Here is a 15,505-nt window from a genome sequence, read left to right on the forward strand (position 1 = left end):
AAAATGTAGCTTTTTGGCCATCAAGGAAAACGCTATGTCTGGCGCAAACCCAACACCTCTCATCACCCCGAGAACACCAATGTTTTTCATTGGCAGGGACTGGGAAACTGGTCAGAATTGAAGGAATGATGGATGGCGCTAAATACAGGGAAATTCTTGAGGGAAACCTGTTTCAGTCTTCTAGAGATTTGAGACTGGGACGGAGGTTCACTTTCCAGCAGGACAATGACCCTAAGCATACTGCTAAAGCAACACTTGAGTGGTTTAAGGGGAAACATTTAAATGTCTTGGAATGGCCCAGTCAAAGCCCAGATGTCAATCCAATTGAGAATCTGTGGTATGACTTAAAGATTGCTGTACACCAGTGGAACCCATCCAACTTGAAGGAGCTGGAGCAGTTTTGCCTTGAAGAATGGGCAAAAATCCCAGTGGCTAGATGTGCCAAGCTTATAGAGACATACCCCAAGAGACTTGCAGCTGTAATTGCTGCAAAAGGTGGCTCTACAAAGTATTGACTTTGGGGGGATTAATAGTTATGCACGCTCCGATTTTCAGTTTTTTGTCTTATTTCTTGTCTGTTTCACAATAAAACATATTTTGCATCTTCAAAGTGGTAGTCATGTTGTGTAAATCAAATGATACAAACCCCACCCAAAATCAATTTTAATTCCAGGTTGTACGGCAACAAAATAGGAAAAATGCCAAGGGGGGTGAATACTTTCGCAAGCCACTGTATAGAGAGACCGAATAGAGAGAAAATAGAGAGAAAGCGTGAGAGAGGTGGTTAAAGAGAGGTGATTTTCTGCTCTGTAGTTCCCTTTCAAAGAGGATCAGAAGGACAAAGACCTTGAGAGACCTGGTAATAACAGGTAGATGAGGGGAGGAAGGGGAGAGGGAGAGAGAGAGAGGGAGGGAGGGAGGGAGGGAGGGAGGGAGGGAGGGAGGGAGGGAGGGAGAGAGAGGGAGGGAGGGACAGAGAGGGGGAGAGGGGAGAGAGGGAGGGAGGGACAGAGGGAGAAAGAGGGAGGGAGGGACAGAGGGAGAGAGAGGGAGGGAGGGACAGAGGGAGGGAGAGGGGAGAGTGAAACAGACAAAGGGGTTGGTGTAATCACTGTACAGTTTAAATAACAGACAGAGAAAGTCTTTGAGGAGTCAGTGCACTCGCAACTGTGTGTATAATATCAGTGTGTGTGTGTAAACGTGTGTAATGTGTGTGTGTGTTGGTGTGTGTGTCTCCCCAGGCGTCCCCGGCTGCGCTAGCTAAGAGTGTGTTAGCAGAGGTGCCCAATCAGGTGGTGGATTACTACAATGCCAAAGGAATCCATCCCAAATGTCTGTCTGACTACGACGAATCTACCAGACCCTTCAGCCCCTGACCACACACATACACACACATTAAACACACACACATTAAACACACACACATACACACACGTTATAAACATAAACTAATACACACTCACACATACACACACACCCTGGATACAGTAGTGTAGCTCAGAGAAGTAGTTTGATCTGGTGGGTTTAACTACATAGTGTATTACTGCATGCTGGCCCAATGGGTTTTATATCTTACAAAGTCATTATTTCACATATTCTGTGTGTATATACATAACACACATACCCACAAACAGACACACTTGTAGACGCACACACACCTTTTAAACGTGACTTTTAAGATTTTGAACAATATTACATACAGCATAGGCTAAATAGAGATTAGTAAGAGTCTTACCTTATAATAACATACAGTATTACTCCATTGTTTAGGGTTTTGACAACATAGAAGACTTTGTAAACAAATCATGTATAGCTTCAAATCATGTTTAGAGTAACGTTGCTCTCATGGAATGTCATTCCTTCAGCACTAATGATATATTTCATATAAACTGAAATGATATTTGCATGTAAAAATGTCATTGGATGAATGTTCTCTGTTGTTTACGTTATTGTTGGTGGCCAACTCTTTGATGGTATGCACATCTTACAGAGTGTGGCTTTTAAGGGGTTAGGGTTATATACTGTAAGCTGTGTTATATACTTCCTTTTCTACAAGTTTGTTGAGAGTTTGCTAAATAAATAGATAACTACAATTGTAGTAATTTCATAACCTTCTTTATTAACTTGTAAGTCATTTGAGTGAATAGCTCTGTCTGTGTGTGTGTGTGTGTGTGTGTGTGTGTGTGTGTGTGTGTGTGTGTGTGTACGTGCATGTGCTGATGTTTCTGTGGATTAGGCTCTTTACTGTATTACAAACCAGATCACATCATGTACTACTGTTTCCCAGATGCCCTTGTCTCTGTGTGACTGTGTCTGTTTATCTGTCTGTCTGTTTATCTGTCTGTCTGTCTGTTTATCTGTCTCTCTGTCTGTCTGTTTATCTGTCTGTCTGTCTGTTTATCTGTCTCTCTGTCCGTCTGTTTATCTCTCTGTCTGTCTGTTTATCTGTTTGTTTATCTGTCTGTCTGTCTGTCTGTCTATCTGTATGTCTGTTTATCTGTCTGTCTGTCTGTTTATCTGTCTGTCTGTCTGTCTATCTGTCTGTCTGTTTATCTGTCTGTCTGTCTGTCTTTCTGTCTATCTGTCTGTGCAGTACTGCTTGCAGTGCTGACTATAGCCTGATATACAAACCATACACACATACACGAGTCTGCTTCCCATGGTTATTTATCAGACGCTCATCTTCATACAAACCACAAGGACAAACTCAACGCATCAGAACACTGGGAATAATCCCCATTCCGACTGGCATCATCAGTATTCCGAACACGGACAACGATTTCTCCAATTCCGCTCTCTCAGGAACTTGAGCTCTCTGGGATGGAGGGAGTGGATGAGGTGGAAAGAGGGAGGAGGAGAAGAGTAGGAGGATGTTCTGTACAACTCAGCCATATGCTTTGGGCACCTAGCATATGGTCTCCTGAGTGGCGCAGTGGTCTAAGGCACTGCATCGCAGTGCTAACTGTGCCACTAGAGATCCTGGTTCGAATCCAGGCTCTGTCGCAGCTGACCGGGAGACTCATGGGTGGCGCACAATTGGCCCAGCGTCGTCCAGGGTAGGGGAGGGAATGGCCGGCAGGGATGTAGCTCAGTTGATAGAGCATGGCGTTTGCAACGCCAGGGTTGTGGGTTTGATTCCCACGGGGGGCCAGTATACAAAATAAAATAAAATTATTCACTAACTGTAAGTTGCTCTGGATAAGAGCATCTGCTAAATGACTAAAATGTAAATGGGAAGCAGGAAGATGTGAGGGGGAGCTCCTGTAGGTTTTGTGCCCCGTTCCAAACTCATCACTAAGACCTTACTTCATCCATCATCAACTAGCCATCTCTGTCAAACATCAAACCCATTGGCTCACAAGTATCTAAACATCTCTTTTCAGCAAGACCCCCTTTGCAAATCAGAGTTTGTTGATAAGACTTACCACTGACTGGACACCTGTAGTAAAAAAAAAATGAAGTTCACAATGTAACTCGAAAAAGGCAATAAATATTCCTAACCATGTCTTGGTACCGTGGTGTATGTGTGTATAATGTTTACATTTTTCTCCATAATGTTGATTTGAAGACACTGAAACATTCCAATCGATGAAGCGGAACTACAGTTCGGAGCACCAGCGGAATTATTTCCTAGCCGTACCGGAAACGCTCAGGGTGACATTTCACAGCAGGGCACAGGCATGAAGCTATGGGATTGCTGCTAAGTTGATGCCTTTTTCCACATTAGAGTTTATATATATTTTATCGGTAACGTTAGCCTCGTGAGTGGAATAATAACGGAATGGCTGCGTGGACCTGCCGAGTTCTTCTCTACAGAGGAGCACGTGTGCTAGCTGGACGAACCGGAGCGGTAGCAGCCGACAGGTAACGTTGACACACTAGCTAAGCTAGCTATCTAACTAACGTTACCTGTAGGCTCTACTTTAACTAACGATACTGAAGTTCTTGTGACCGATAGTTAGCGAACTACTGCAGTTTTGGTGACAGACTGCTAACTAGCTGGCTACTAGCTACTGTAGTTTTAGTAAATTATTTAGCTAACTTTATAATTCTAGATAGTCAGTACTGTAACTTAGGTTTGGGACACTACATCGGGACTCCCAATATTGTGTCCCAAACCTAAATAGTCAGCTGATGTGACAGCCAACAGTGCCACTGCCTACGGAATGCCAAGTGAAAGGGGTAACTAGTTCACTCAAATTACTTAAATTGTTAACGTTAGCTACCTTGGAAGTAGTTTATGGACAATAATCCGCTTTGGGTTTATCTAGCTACCTAGCTAGCCACTATCCAACTGCTATCTCTTACCCCTTTCTAACCAAAACCAATGAAAGTCAATGCACCCCAACTGTATCATACCTTAATCATCTCTTTCTCTGTCTACAGCTGTCTCTTTCAGAGTGTTCGGACAGTGAAGACTACAACATGGTGGGAGGAGCATCTGACAGAGGATAATAAATCATATATGAGGTTGGTCGTGTGTGTATTCCACCAATACACCGGAAGTACTGTAGAATATATGCAATATAAGTATTGAATGAATTGTGTTCTCGCATGTTTTCCAGGAAGAGTCTGGGAGAGGAGTATAATCGACAGATAGCTGCTAAGCTCCACCCACTGAAGGATGAGCCCTGGCCCAGACAAGAATGGACAGAGGGTGTGTGTGTTCACTGTGTGTTCACTTTGTGTGGTGTGTGAGAGTTGTTGGTTTTCGTTTGTGCTTGGGTGGGTGGGAGTATTAATGTGTGTGTTCATCCAGAGAGTCGGCGGGTAGGGCTGGTTGCAGTGAAGTTGGGCATGGCCCCAGTCTGGACCAAAACAGGAGAGAGACACGTGGTGACCATGCTACAGGTAACACACATACGTACACACGACACCACACACACATGTTCACAATCTCTCACACACATGCAAAAACACACAGTCAAACAAAAGTCACAGGTGGTGGTGTGTGTTGAAGGTGCAGGATTGCCATGTGTTGAAGTACCTGTCTAAAGAGGAGTACGATGGACACACTGCCGCCCTGGTGGTGGGAGGGAAGAACGCATCGCCCTTCTACGTAAGTTTAATGGCACACTGTTACACTGTAAGCCATACTGTATAAAGTAGTTCATTTACCCTTTCTCTCTCTCTCTGTCACACCCTCTGTCTCCTTTTTCTTTCTCCTTCTCACTCTCTCTCCCGCTTCTCTCTCTCACTCTCCCCTGTAGAAGACAGATGAAGAGATGGAGATGTTTAGGTTGGCCGGAGTTCCTCCCAAACAGAAAGTCACCACCTTTAAAGTCTCTGACAATGCTATCATCAAACCAGGTATATACACACACTATATAAACACAGACTATACGAACACACACACACATTATAAACACACACCACCATCATCAAACCAGGTACACACCAAATTTTATTGGTCACATACACGTGTTTAGCAGCTGTTATTGCGGGTGTAGCGAAATGCTTGTGCTTCTAGCTCCGACAGTGCAGTAATATCTAACAAGTAATATCTAACAATTTCACAACATATACCCAATACACACAAATCTAAGTAAGGAATGGAATTAAGAATATATACATATATGGACGAGCGATGTCAGAGCGGCATGGACTAAGATACAGTAGAATAGTATAGAATACAGTATATACATATGAGATGAGTAATGCAAGAGATGTAAACATTATTAAAGTGACTAGTGTTCCATTTCTTAAAGTGGCCAGTGATTTCTAGTCTATGTCTATAGACAGCAGCCTCTAATGTGCTAGTGATGGCTGTTTAACAGTCTGATGGCCTTGAGATTGAAAAAAGCTTCTATCTCTCGGTCCCAGCTTTGATGCACCTGTACTGACCTCGCCTTCTGGATGATAACGAAGTGAACAGGCAGTGGCTCGGGTGGTTGTTGTCCTTGATTATCTTTTTGGCCTTCCTGTGACATCGGGTGCTGTAGGTGTCCTGGAGGGCTGGTAGTTTGCCCCCGGTGATGCGTTGGGCAGACTGCACCACCCTCTGGAGAGCCTTGCGGTTGCGGGCGGTGCAGTTGCCGTACCAGGCGGTGATCCAGCCCGACAGGATGCTCTCAATTGTGCATCTGTAAAAGTTTGTGAGGGTTTTATGTGCCAAGCCACATTTCTTCAGCCTCCAGAGGTTGAAGATGCTCTGTTGCGCCTTCTTCACCACACTGTCTGTGTGGGTGGTCCATTTCAGTTTGTCAGTGATGTGTACGCCAAGGAACTTGAAGCTTTCCACCTTCTCCACTGCAGTCCCGTCAATGTGGATAGGGGGGTGCACCCTCTGCTGTTTCCTGAAGTCCACGATCATCTCCTTTGTTTTGTTGACGTTGAGTGAGAGGTTATTTTCCTGGCACCACACTCCCAGAGCCCTCACCTCCTCCCTGTAGGCTGTCTCGTCATTGTTGGTAATCAAGCCTACTAATGTTGTGTCGTCTGCAAACTTGATGATTGAGTTGAAGGCGTGCTTGGCCACACAGTCATGGGTGAGCAGGGAGTACAGGAGTGGGCTGAGTACACACCCTTGTGGGGCCCCACCTGGGGGGCGGCCCGTCAGGAAGTCCAGGACCCAGTTGCACAGGGCGGGGTTCAGACCCAGGGCCTCAAGCTTAATGATGATCTTGGAGGGTACTATGGTGTTGAATGCTGAGCTATAGTCAATGAACAGCATTCTTACATGGGTATTCCTCTTGTCCAGATGGGATAGGGCAGAGTGATGGCGATTGCATCGTCTGTGGATCTATTGGGGCGGTAAGCAGATTGAAGTGGGCCTAGGGTGGCAGGTAAGGTAGAGGTGATATGATCCTTGACTAGTCTGTCAAAGCACTTCATGATGACAGAGGTGAGTGCTACGGGGCGATAGTCATTTAGTTCAGTTACCTTTGCTTTCTTGGGTACAGGAACAATGGTGGCCATCTTGAAGCATGTGGGAACAGCAGACTGGGATAGGGAGAGATTGATTATGTCCATAAACACACCAGCCAGCTGGTCTGTGCATGCTCTGAGGACGCGGCTAGGGATGCCGTCTGGGCCGGCAGCCTTGCGAGGGTTAACACGTTTAAACGTCACCACGGAGAAGGAGAGCCCACGGTCCTTGGTAGCGGACCGCGTCGGTGGCACTGTGTTATCCTCAAAGCGGGCGAAGAAGGTGTTTAGCTTGTCCGGGAGCAAGATGTTGGTGTCAGCAACGTGGCTGGTTTTCCTTTTGTAGTCTGAGATTGTCTGTAGACCCTGCCACATACGTCTCGTGTCTGAGCCGTTGAATTGCGACTCCACTTTATCGTGATACTGACGTTTTGCCTAATTGATTGCCTTATGGATTGAATAACTACACTATTTGTGTTCTGCCATATTCCCAGTCACCTTGCCATGGTTAAATGCAGTGGTTCGTGCTTTCAGTTTCGCTGCCATCTATCCACGGTTTCTGATTTTAGTAGTTCAGTGGGTATGGCATCTCCTATACACTTCCCGATAAACAAAATGTTTGCAAGCTACCCGGAACATATCCCAGTCTGCGTGATCAAAACAATCCTGAAGCGTGATGAGGAAGATGGTGAGGGGAAGATGGCACATAATAATGGCAGGAATATATGGAAAACATGTGTTTGATACCATTCTACTCACGCTGCTTGTGGTCCACACACACACTCACACCATATACACACACACAGACTATACGAAAACACACACACACACATTATAAACACACTGCCATCATCAAACTAGGTACAGAATCCAACTACACTGTATAACCCTATCCCTCTCTCTCCGTGTGTGTCCACTCCAGGCACTCCTCTCTATGCAGCACACTTCCGTCCAGGACAATATGTAGATGTTACAGCCAAAACGTGAGTTATGTCTCCCCGCCCTCATCTCTCTCTGTCTCTGGAGAATTGTTCAATTTCTATGTTCTATTTCTAGAATAATTTTTTGTTCTCAAGTGTGTGTGTGTGTGTGTAGTATTGGTAAGGGTTTTCAGGGGGTGATGAAGCGGTATGGGTTTAAAGGTCAGCCAGCGTCTCACGGCCAGACCAAAACACACCGCAGACCTGGAGCCTCGGGACCTGGAGGGGTAAGACACACCATAGTTGACTGTTTAAATGTTTGGGGGAAAATAAATACATCTAAATAAATATGTAATATCTTATTCACATACACGCACTCACACACTTAAACACTTGTCTCTCTTCAGGATCCAGCCAAAGTCTTCAAAGGGAAGAAGATGCCAGGCATGATGGGAAATGTGTTTGACACTGCCCACGGCCTAAAGGTACGCACCCCCTCAACCCACACACATACACTCTGAGTCCATGTAAGCACCTTTGTGGATAATCGGAGCAGTGTGAAAAACAGAGCTTGTACTCTCTTTAGTAGTCCCATTCTGAGTGCTTGCCAAAACCCTTTATCTAACTGGTCCACAACACCCAAAAGCAATATCTTGCACAAACGTCCGACTCTATTCTCTCTCTCTCTAGGTATGGAGAGTTAACACTAGGTATAATGTTATCTATGTTCACGGCTCCGTCCCTGGCCACAAGAACTGCTTACTGAAGGTAAGACACACGTTTGTCCATCACAGCCAGACTTACCGTGCTCCTAGGTGCTCTTCTATTGGTCTGGCAGATAAAGTTACTGACCTTTTGTTTATCCAATCATATGGTTTTATAAAGTTACTGACATGTTTATCCATTCATATGGTTTTATAGTTACTGACATGCTGTTTACCCAATCATATGGTTTTATAGTTACTGACATGTTGTTTATCCAATCATATGGTTTTATAGTTACTGACATGTTGTTTATCCAATCATATGGTTTTATAGTAACTGACATGTTGTTTATCCAATCATATGGTTTTATAGTTACTGACATCAGTGGAGGCTGCTGAGGGGAGGACGGCTCATAATAATGGCTGGAACGAGCTCCTGAGTGGCGCAGTGGTCTAAGGCACTGCATCACAGTGCTAACTGTGCCACTAGAGATCCTGGTTCGAATCCAGGCTCTGTCGCAGCCGGCCGCGACTGGGAGACTCATGGGCGGCGCACAATTGGCCCAGCGTCGTCCAGGGTAGGGGAGGGAATGGCCGGCAGATGTAGCTCAGTTGATAGAGCATGGCGTTTGCAACGCCAGGGTTGTGGGTTCGTTTCCCATGGGGGGCCAGTATAAAAAAAAAAATGTATTCACTAACTGTAAGTCGCTCTGGATAAGAGCGTCTGCTAAATGACTAAAATGTAAATGTAAAATGAATGGAATGGCATCAGACAAATGGAAACCATGGAAACCATATGTTTGATGTTGATAGCGTTCCACCTATTTCACTCCAGCCATTACCACGTGCCAGTCCTCCCCAATTAAGGTGCCCCCAACCTCCTGTGACTGGCATGTTTGTCCAATCATATGGTTTTATAGTTACTGACATGTTGTTTATCCAATCATATGGTTTTATAGTTACTGACATGTTGTTTATCCAATCATATGGTTTTATAGTTACTGACATGTTGTTTATCCAATCATATGGTTTTATAGTTACTGACATGTTGTTTATCCAATCATATGGTTTTATAGTTACTGACCATGTTGTTTGTCCAATCATATGGTTTTATAAAGTTACTGACATGTTGTTTGTCCAATCATATGGTTTAGGTGAGGGACTCTAACCTACCGACTTCTGTGGAGAAGAACATCAACCCTCCGTTTCCAACGTTCTTCTGTGAGGAGGACGAACAGCTGCCTGAAGACCTGTACGATGAAGACATGTTCATACACACACAGCCCTCACTCACACTCTAACGCACACACACACACACAGCCCTCACTCACACTCTAACGCACACACACACACAGAGAGCCCTAACTCTTACACACAGATATACACATAATCTCATCTCATTGTTATGGTGACCAACTGTGACATGTAGGGTTAACAGTCAACTATTTAAATGTTTTCTAGCCACACCCCTCTGTAGTCATGATTTCATATTGTGTCTGGGACATTAAACATCCTTTCCTGGAAATAAGTTTCCTTTTCATTATTTATCTTCTCTCTCTCTCTTTTCCTCTCTGTCACTCTTTCACTCTAATGATCAGAGTTCAGTCATCCCTGTTTCCAAAACCATGGTAACCAGAGGAGTGATGTAAGGGTCCCCCAGAGGGACAAACTGAACAGAAGAACCAGGAGAGAGGGAGAGAGAGACAGGGAGATGGAGGGAGGGTCGGGAAGCTGACAGATGGAGAGAGGCAGGGAGGGAGAAGATTGGACAGAGGGAGGGCTGCAGAATCACAAAGGCTGACATTTGTGTGTGGGAATGGGGGATAAACGAGAGGAAGATGACAGGCGGGGAGGAGGGTGACAGGCAGGGAGCAGGAGAGGAAGAGAGGAGGGGGGATAAATGAGGACATTAATGTTGCAGCAGAACCGCTGAGAGATACGCAGAGAGAATATGGGGGGTTAGTGGCTGGTGTGTTGAAGACACTATAGAATAGGGTTTATGAAAACTGTCAATGTTGTTATTCTGACTGACTCCTATGAGAGATCTCTCCTTTTCTACCTTTCACCCTCTCTTTGTTTTATGTCAACATGATTATGTTCTGGAGTTTTATTAACAGCAATGATTTCCCCATGATGTCCTGGAACACTGACACACACACAGAGCCTCTGAAACAGGAATGTTACCATTAGAAATGTCTGTTCTAATTATTCTGCACAACAGGCCTCCCCCACATCTCTATCTATCCCCCCATCCATCTCTCTCCCACCTCATCTTCCTGCCTCTTTTCCTCTCTCCCCCTCCTCTCTCCTTTTTCCCTCTAGTTCTCTTAGCCTCTCTGCTTGGCGTTAATGGGACAGACATTCCTTTTAAAGTGTGTGTGTGTGTGTACACTGCAGACAGAGAGAAGCTGCACTGCACCATTACTGCAGAGCATCCGGCTACTGTACTACAGATAGACACTCTATAATAGATCATCTATATGACACTATAATATCTACATCTAAGTACATGATACTCTATGACGTAGTTTACAGCTGCTACTAGCATGCGGCCTGTGGTCATATCATGTCCACAATCGTTTATATCAGGTGTTATCAGAAGGGTGTGCATGGGCACCCCGTGTGTGTGACCGTCTTGATGGATGTAGTCTGATTCTGCTGCCTCCACATTATGGATATTGTATTTCGATTACTGAAACACTTGCACTCTACACACACACTAATGATGACTTGGTTAGCAGGTAGTAGATTAAGTGTTTGTGATTGGCTGATGCTGAGACATCAGCTGTTCGGCCAAAACAGCACTTTCCCCGAGTTTACCGATTTGCTTCTATCTCCCTAGACACACACGCGTGCACATAAGTGAACTTCAGCTACGCCGTGTGTGTGTGTGGAGAGCGCTGTGTGATATTAATAATTGAGTGTGTTATTTGAAGGAAGCAGCTTCTCTACATTAACCCTCGGTCACCCCACCACACTGACAGTCTGTCTGTATGATACACGCACACACACATACGCATGACACAGATAAGAGCGGGATGAGCAGCTGCTCAACATTAACCCTTAACATCACCAGTGAGACTGACAGAACCATAATCATGGATGACGAGGAGTAGCATGAAACCTCTGACCTCAATCCTCCCGACTAGAACTCTTCTGTGGTTAATCATTCAACCTTGATTCAATTCAATGCACCTTTATTCATCCCTCATGAGCAATAAGGTGGGCAGGACACAAGCAGTAACCTGGCAACTCTTTCCATCCCTTCTCTCTCTTCCTCTCTCTTTAGCTCAGCTAAAGGCCTTTGTGATAGGTTAAATAGCTTTCCTTTCAGGCCAGGGAGAGAAATGTCATCCCTGTGTCTGTGCTAACATTCTCTTTCTCTCTGTCTCACTCTCTCACACACACACACACTCAGCACGGCACATCAAGCATACTCTATGTCACATTAACCTGATCTCGAGGGCCTCTGGGCCAGACGAAGAGAGTGCTGACTTCACTTCCCTTAACACCTCTCTCTTTCTTTCTCTCCCTATCTCTCGCTCTCGCTCCCCTCTTTCACTATCTCTGCTTTCTCCCACTGCCCCACCCCCACCCTCTCCCTTGTATTGATTGGTTGACATCCCAGGGTTGACTTCCTGTTGTGATGGTTTCCGTGACACCCTGAAAACGATTGACATTTATTTACCCCGGAATCACAATCAACACACACATATACACCCCGGTGGCACCACGTCTCTCCCAGTTTGGGTACCGGTAGCACTGCTGGAGGCTGACTGAAGGAACCCCTTCTCTACCACACACCTGCATCCTTCTCTCACACACATGCACACACACATTCCTGCATGTGCACACACACGAACATGCACAAACACACACAGGTAAACAGTAAACATGGAGTCATTATCTTGCAGAGCTACAAAGCATCGCAGTACTGCTCGGCTCTAATCTACTACAGTGCTCTGTGCTCTAATCTACTACAGTGCTCTGTGCTCTAATCTACTACAGTGCTCTGTGCTCTAATCTACTACAGTGCTCTGTGCTCTAATCTACTACAGTGCTCTGTGCTCTAATCTACTACAGTCTCTGTGCTCTAATCTACTACAGTGCTCTGTGCTCTAATCTACAGTGCTCTGTGCTCTAATCTACTACAGTGCTCTAATCTACTATAGTGCTCTGTGCTCTAATCTACTACAGTGCTCTGTGCTCTAATCTACTACAGTGCTCTGTGCTCTAATCTACTACAGCGCTCTGTGCTCTAATCTACTACAGTGCTCTGTGCTCTAATCTACTACAGTGCTCTGTGCTCTAATCTACTATAGTGCTCTGTGCTCTAATCTACTATAGTGCTCTGTGCTCTAATCTACTACAGTCTCTGTGCTCTAATCTACTACAGTGCTCTGTGCTCTAATCTACTACAGTGTTCTAATCTACTATAGTGCTCTGTGCTCTAATCTACTACAGTGCTCTGTGATCTAATCTACTATAGTGCTCTGTGCTCTAATCTACTACAGCGCTCTGTGCTCTAATCTACTACAGTACTCTAATCTACTACACTACTCTGTGCTCTAATCTACTACAGTGCTCTGTGCTCTAATCTACTATAGTGCTCTGTGCTCTAATCTACTACAGTGCTCTGTGCTCTAATCTACTACAGTGCTCTGTGCTCTAATCTACTACAGCGCTCTGTGCTCTAATCTACTACAGTACTCTAATCTACTATAGTGCTCTGTGCTCTAATCTACTACAGTGCTCTGTGATCTAATCTACTACAGTGCTCTGTGCTCTAATCTACTATAGTGCTCTGTGCTCTAATCTACTACAGTGCTCTGTGCTCTAATCTACTACAGTGCTCTAATCTACTATAGTGCTCTGTGCTCTAATCTACTACAGTGCTCTGTGTTCTAATCTTCTACAGTGCTGGCCTGCAATGTGCTCTAATCTACTGTACATCTCTAGTTTGTGTGTGTGTGTGCATGCGTGCGAGTGTGTGTGTGTGTGTCATGTGTGTACATGTGTTAGTGTCCTCTACACACGCAGCATGTGAATTTGTCAGTTGAATGATAGGATCCCTGAACAGAATAAATCAGAACTGTTTTTCTACAGTATGAGTTCGCCAGTCACAACCATGGAACACACCTGACATCTAGTGGCCATGAGGAGAAATGCACTCATGTAGCAAATGTTAATTCATAGTGGGACAATCATTTAAATCAAAGATCTTTATATGTCCGTGGCAGTAGGTTGTAATACACTTTATTTTAAACCAAAATAAGTCATCAAAGATCATCAAAATGAAAAACATGAACACAAAGAATAAACCGTTATAAAACCGGAACATTGCTGTAATACAACATTGGTAAGACTAGTAACATGTTAATAACGCTTTATAAACAGTTAATAAGACATGAATAAACCTGAATAAGTACCTTAGTAGCACCTCACTGATGCATAGATACATTTCTCTGGTATTGGCACCATCGTTAAGAGAAAGTGTGTACCAAACGTGGGGTCATGGTTTTGGTCAGGGTGTGGTTGATGTGGTCAGGTCTAGGGTGTGGTTAGTCTATGATTGGGATGTACAGTGAGGGAAAAAAGTATTTGATCCCCTGCTGATTTTGTACGTTTGCCCACTGACAAAAAAATGATCAGTCTATAATTTTAATTATAGGTTTATTTGAACAGTGAGAGACAGAATAACAACAAAAAAATCCAGAAAAAGGCATGTCAAAAATTTTATACATTGATTTGCATTTTAATGAGGGAAATAAGTATTTGACCCCCTCTCAATCAGAAAGTTTCTGGCTCCCAGGTGTCTTTTATAGAGGTAACGAGCTGAGATTAGGAGCACACTCTTAAAGGGAGTGCTCCTATTCTCAGCTTGTTACCTGTATAAAAGACTCCTGTCCACAGAAGCAATCAATCAATCAGATTCCAAACTCTCCACCATGGCCAAGACCAAAGAGCTCTCCAAGGATGTCAGGGACAAGATTGTAGACCTACACAAGGCTGGAATGGGCTACAAGACCATCGCCAAGCAGCTTGGTGAGAAGGTGACAACAGTTGGTGCGATTATTCGCAAATGGAAGAAACACAAAATAACTGTCAATCTCCCTCGGCCTGGGGCTCCATGCAAGATCTCACCTCGTGGAGTTGCAATGATCATGAGAACGGTGAGGATTCAGCCCAGAACTACACGGGAGGATCTTGTCAATGATCTCAAGGCAGCTGGGACCATAGTCACCAAGAAAACAATTGGTAACACACTGCGCCGTGAAGGACTGAAATCCTGCAGCGCCCGCAAGGTCCCCCTGCTCAAGAAAGCACATATACAGGCCCGTCTGAAGTTTGCCAATGAACATCTGAATGATTCAAAGGAGAACTGGGTGAAAGTGTTGTGGTCAGATGAGACCAAAATCGAGCTTTTTGGCATCAACTCAACTCGCCGTGTTTGGAGGAGGAGGAATGATGCCTATGACCCCAAGAACACCATCCCCACCATCAAACATGGAGGTGGAAACATTATGCTTTGGGGGTGTTTTTCTGCTAAGGGGACAGGACAACTTTACCGCATCAAAGGGACGATGGACGGGGCCATGTACCATCAAATCTTGGGTGAGAACCTCCTTCCCTCAGCCAGGGCATTGAAAATGGGTCGTGGATGGGTATTCACAATGACCCAAAACACACGGCCAAGGCAACAAAGGAGTGGCTCAAGAAGAAGCACATTAAGGTCCTGGAGTGGCCTAGCCAGTCTCCAGACCTTAATCCCATAGACAATCTGTGGAGAGAGCTGAAAGATTGAGTTGCCAAACGTCAGCCTCGAAACCTTAATGACTTGGAGAAGATCTGCAAAGAGGAGTGGGACAAATCCCTCCTGAGATGTGTGCAAACCTGGTGGCCAACTACAAGAAACGTCTGACCTCTGTGATTGCCAACAAGGGTTTTGCCACCAAGTACTAAGTCATGTTTTGCAGAGGGGTCAAATACTTATTTCCCTCATTAAAATGCAAA

At 44.8% G+C, this 15,505-nt stretch overlaps 2 protein-coding genes across 4 annotated transcripts in view; both read left to right on the top strand.

Annotated features, from left to right (window-relative positions):
* The window catches only part of LOC121586651 (copine-4), a 12,327-nt gene extending 10,230 nt beyond the window's left edge, over positions 1-2,097 (top strand). For all 3 annotated transcript variants that reach the window (XM_041903546.2, XM_041903548.2, XM_041903547.2), the window contains one exon: positions 1,242-2,097. In XM_041903546.2, the coding sequence (XP_041759480.1) occupies positions 1,242-1,376 (135 nt within the window). In that variant the 3' untranslated portion in view covers positions 1,377-2,097. The remainder of the gene's footprint in view (positions 1-1,241) is intronic.
* Positions 2,098-3,645: 1,548 nt separating this feature from the next.
* Positions 3,646-10,016, top strand: mrpl3 (mitochondrial ribosomal protein L3). The gene is made up of 11 exons (XM_041901971.2): positions 3,646-3,864; positions 4,387-4,470; positions 4,566-4,657; positions 4,760-4,851; positions 4,961-5,059; positions 5,211-5,310; positions 7,790-7,850; positions 7,963-8,074; positions 8,195-8,272; positions 8,478-8,555; positions 9,646-10,016. Exons 1-11 carry the CDS (start codon positions 3,782-3,784, stop codon positions 9,790-9,792), a joined length of 1,026 nt encoding a protein of 341 aa, XP_041757905.1. The 5' UTR covers positions 3,646-3,781; the 3' UTR covers positions 9,793-10,016.
* The last annotated feature ends 5,489 nt before the right edge of the window (positions 10,017-15,505 follow it).

The sequence above is a fragment of the Coregonus clupeaformis genome, chromosome 17 (genome assembly GCF_020615455.1).
Source record: "Coregonus clupeaformis isolate EN_2021a chromosome 17, ASM2061545v1, whole genome shotgun sequence".
In the NCBI taxonomy this organism is placed as follows: Eukaryota; Metazoa; Chordata; class Actinopteri; order Salmoniformes; family Salmonidae; genus Coregonus; species Coregonus clupeaformis.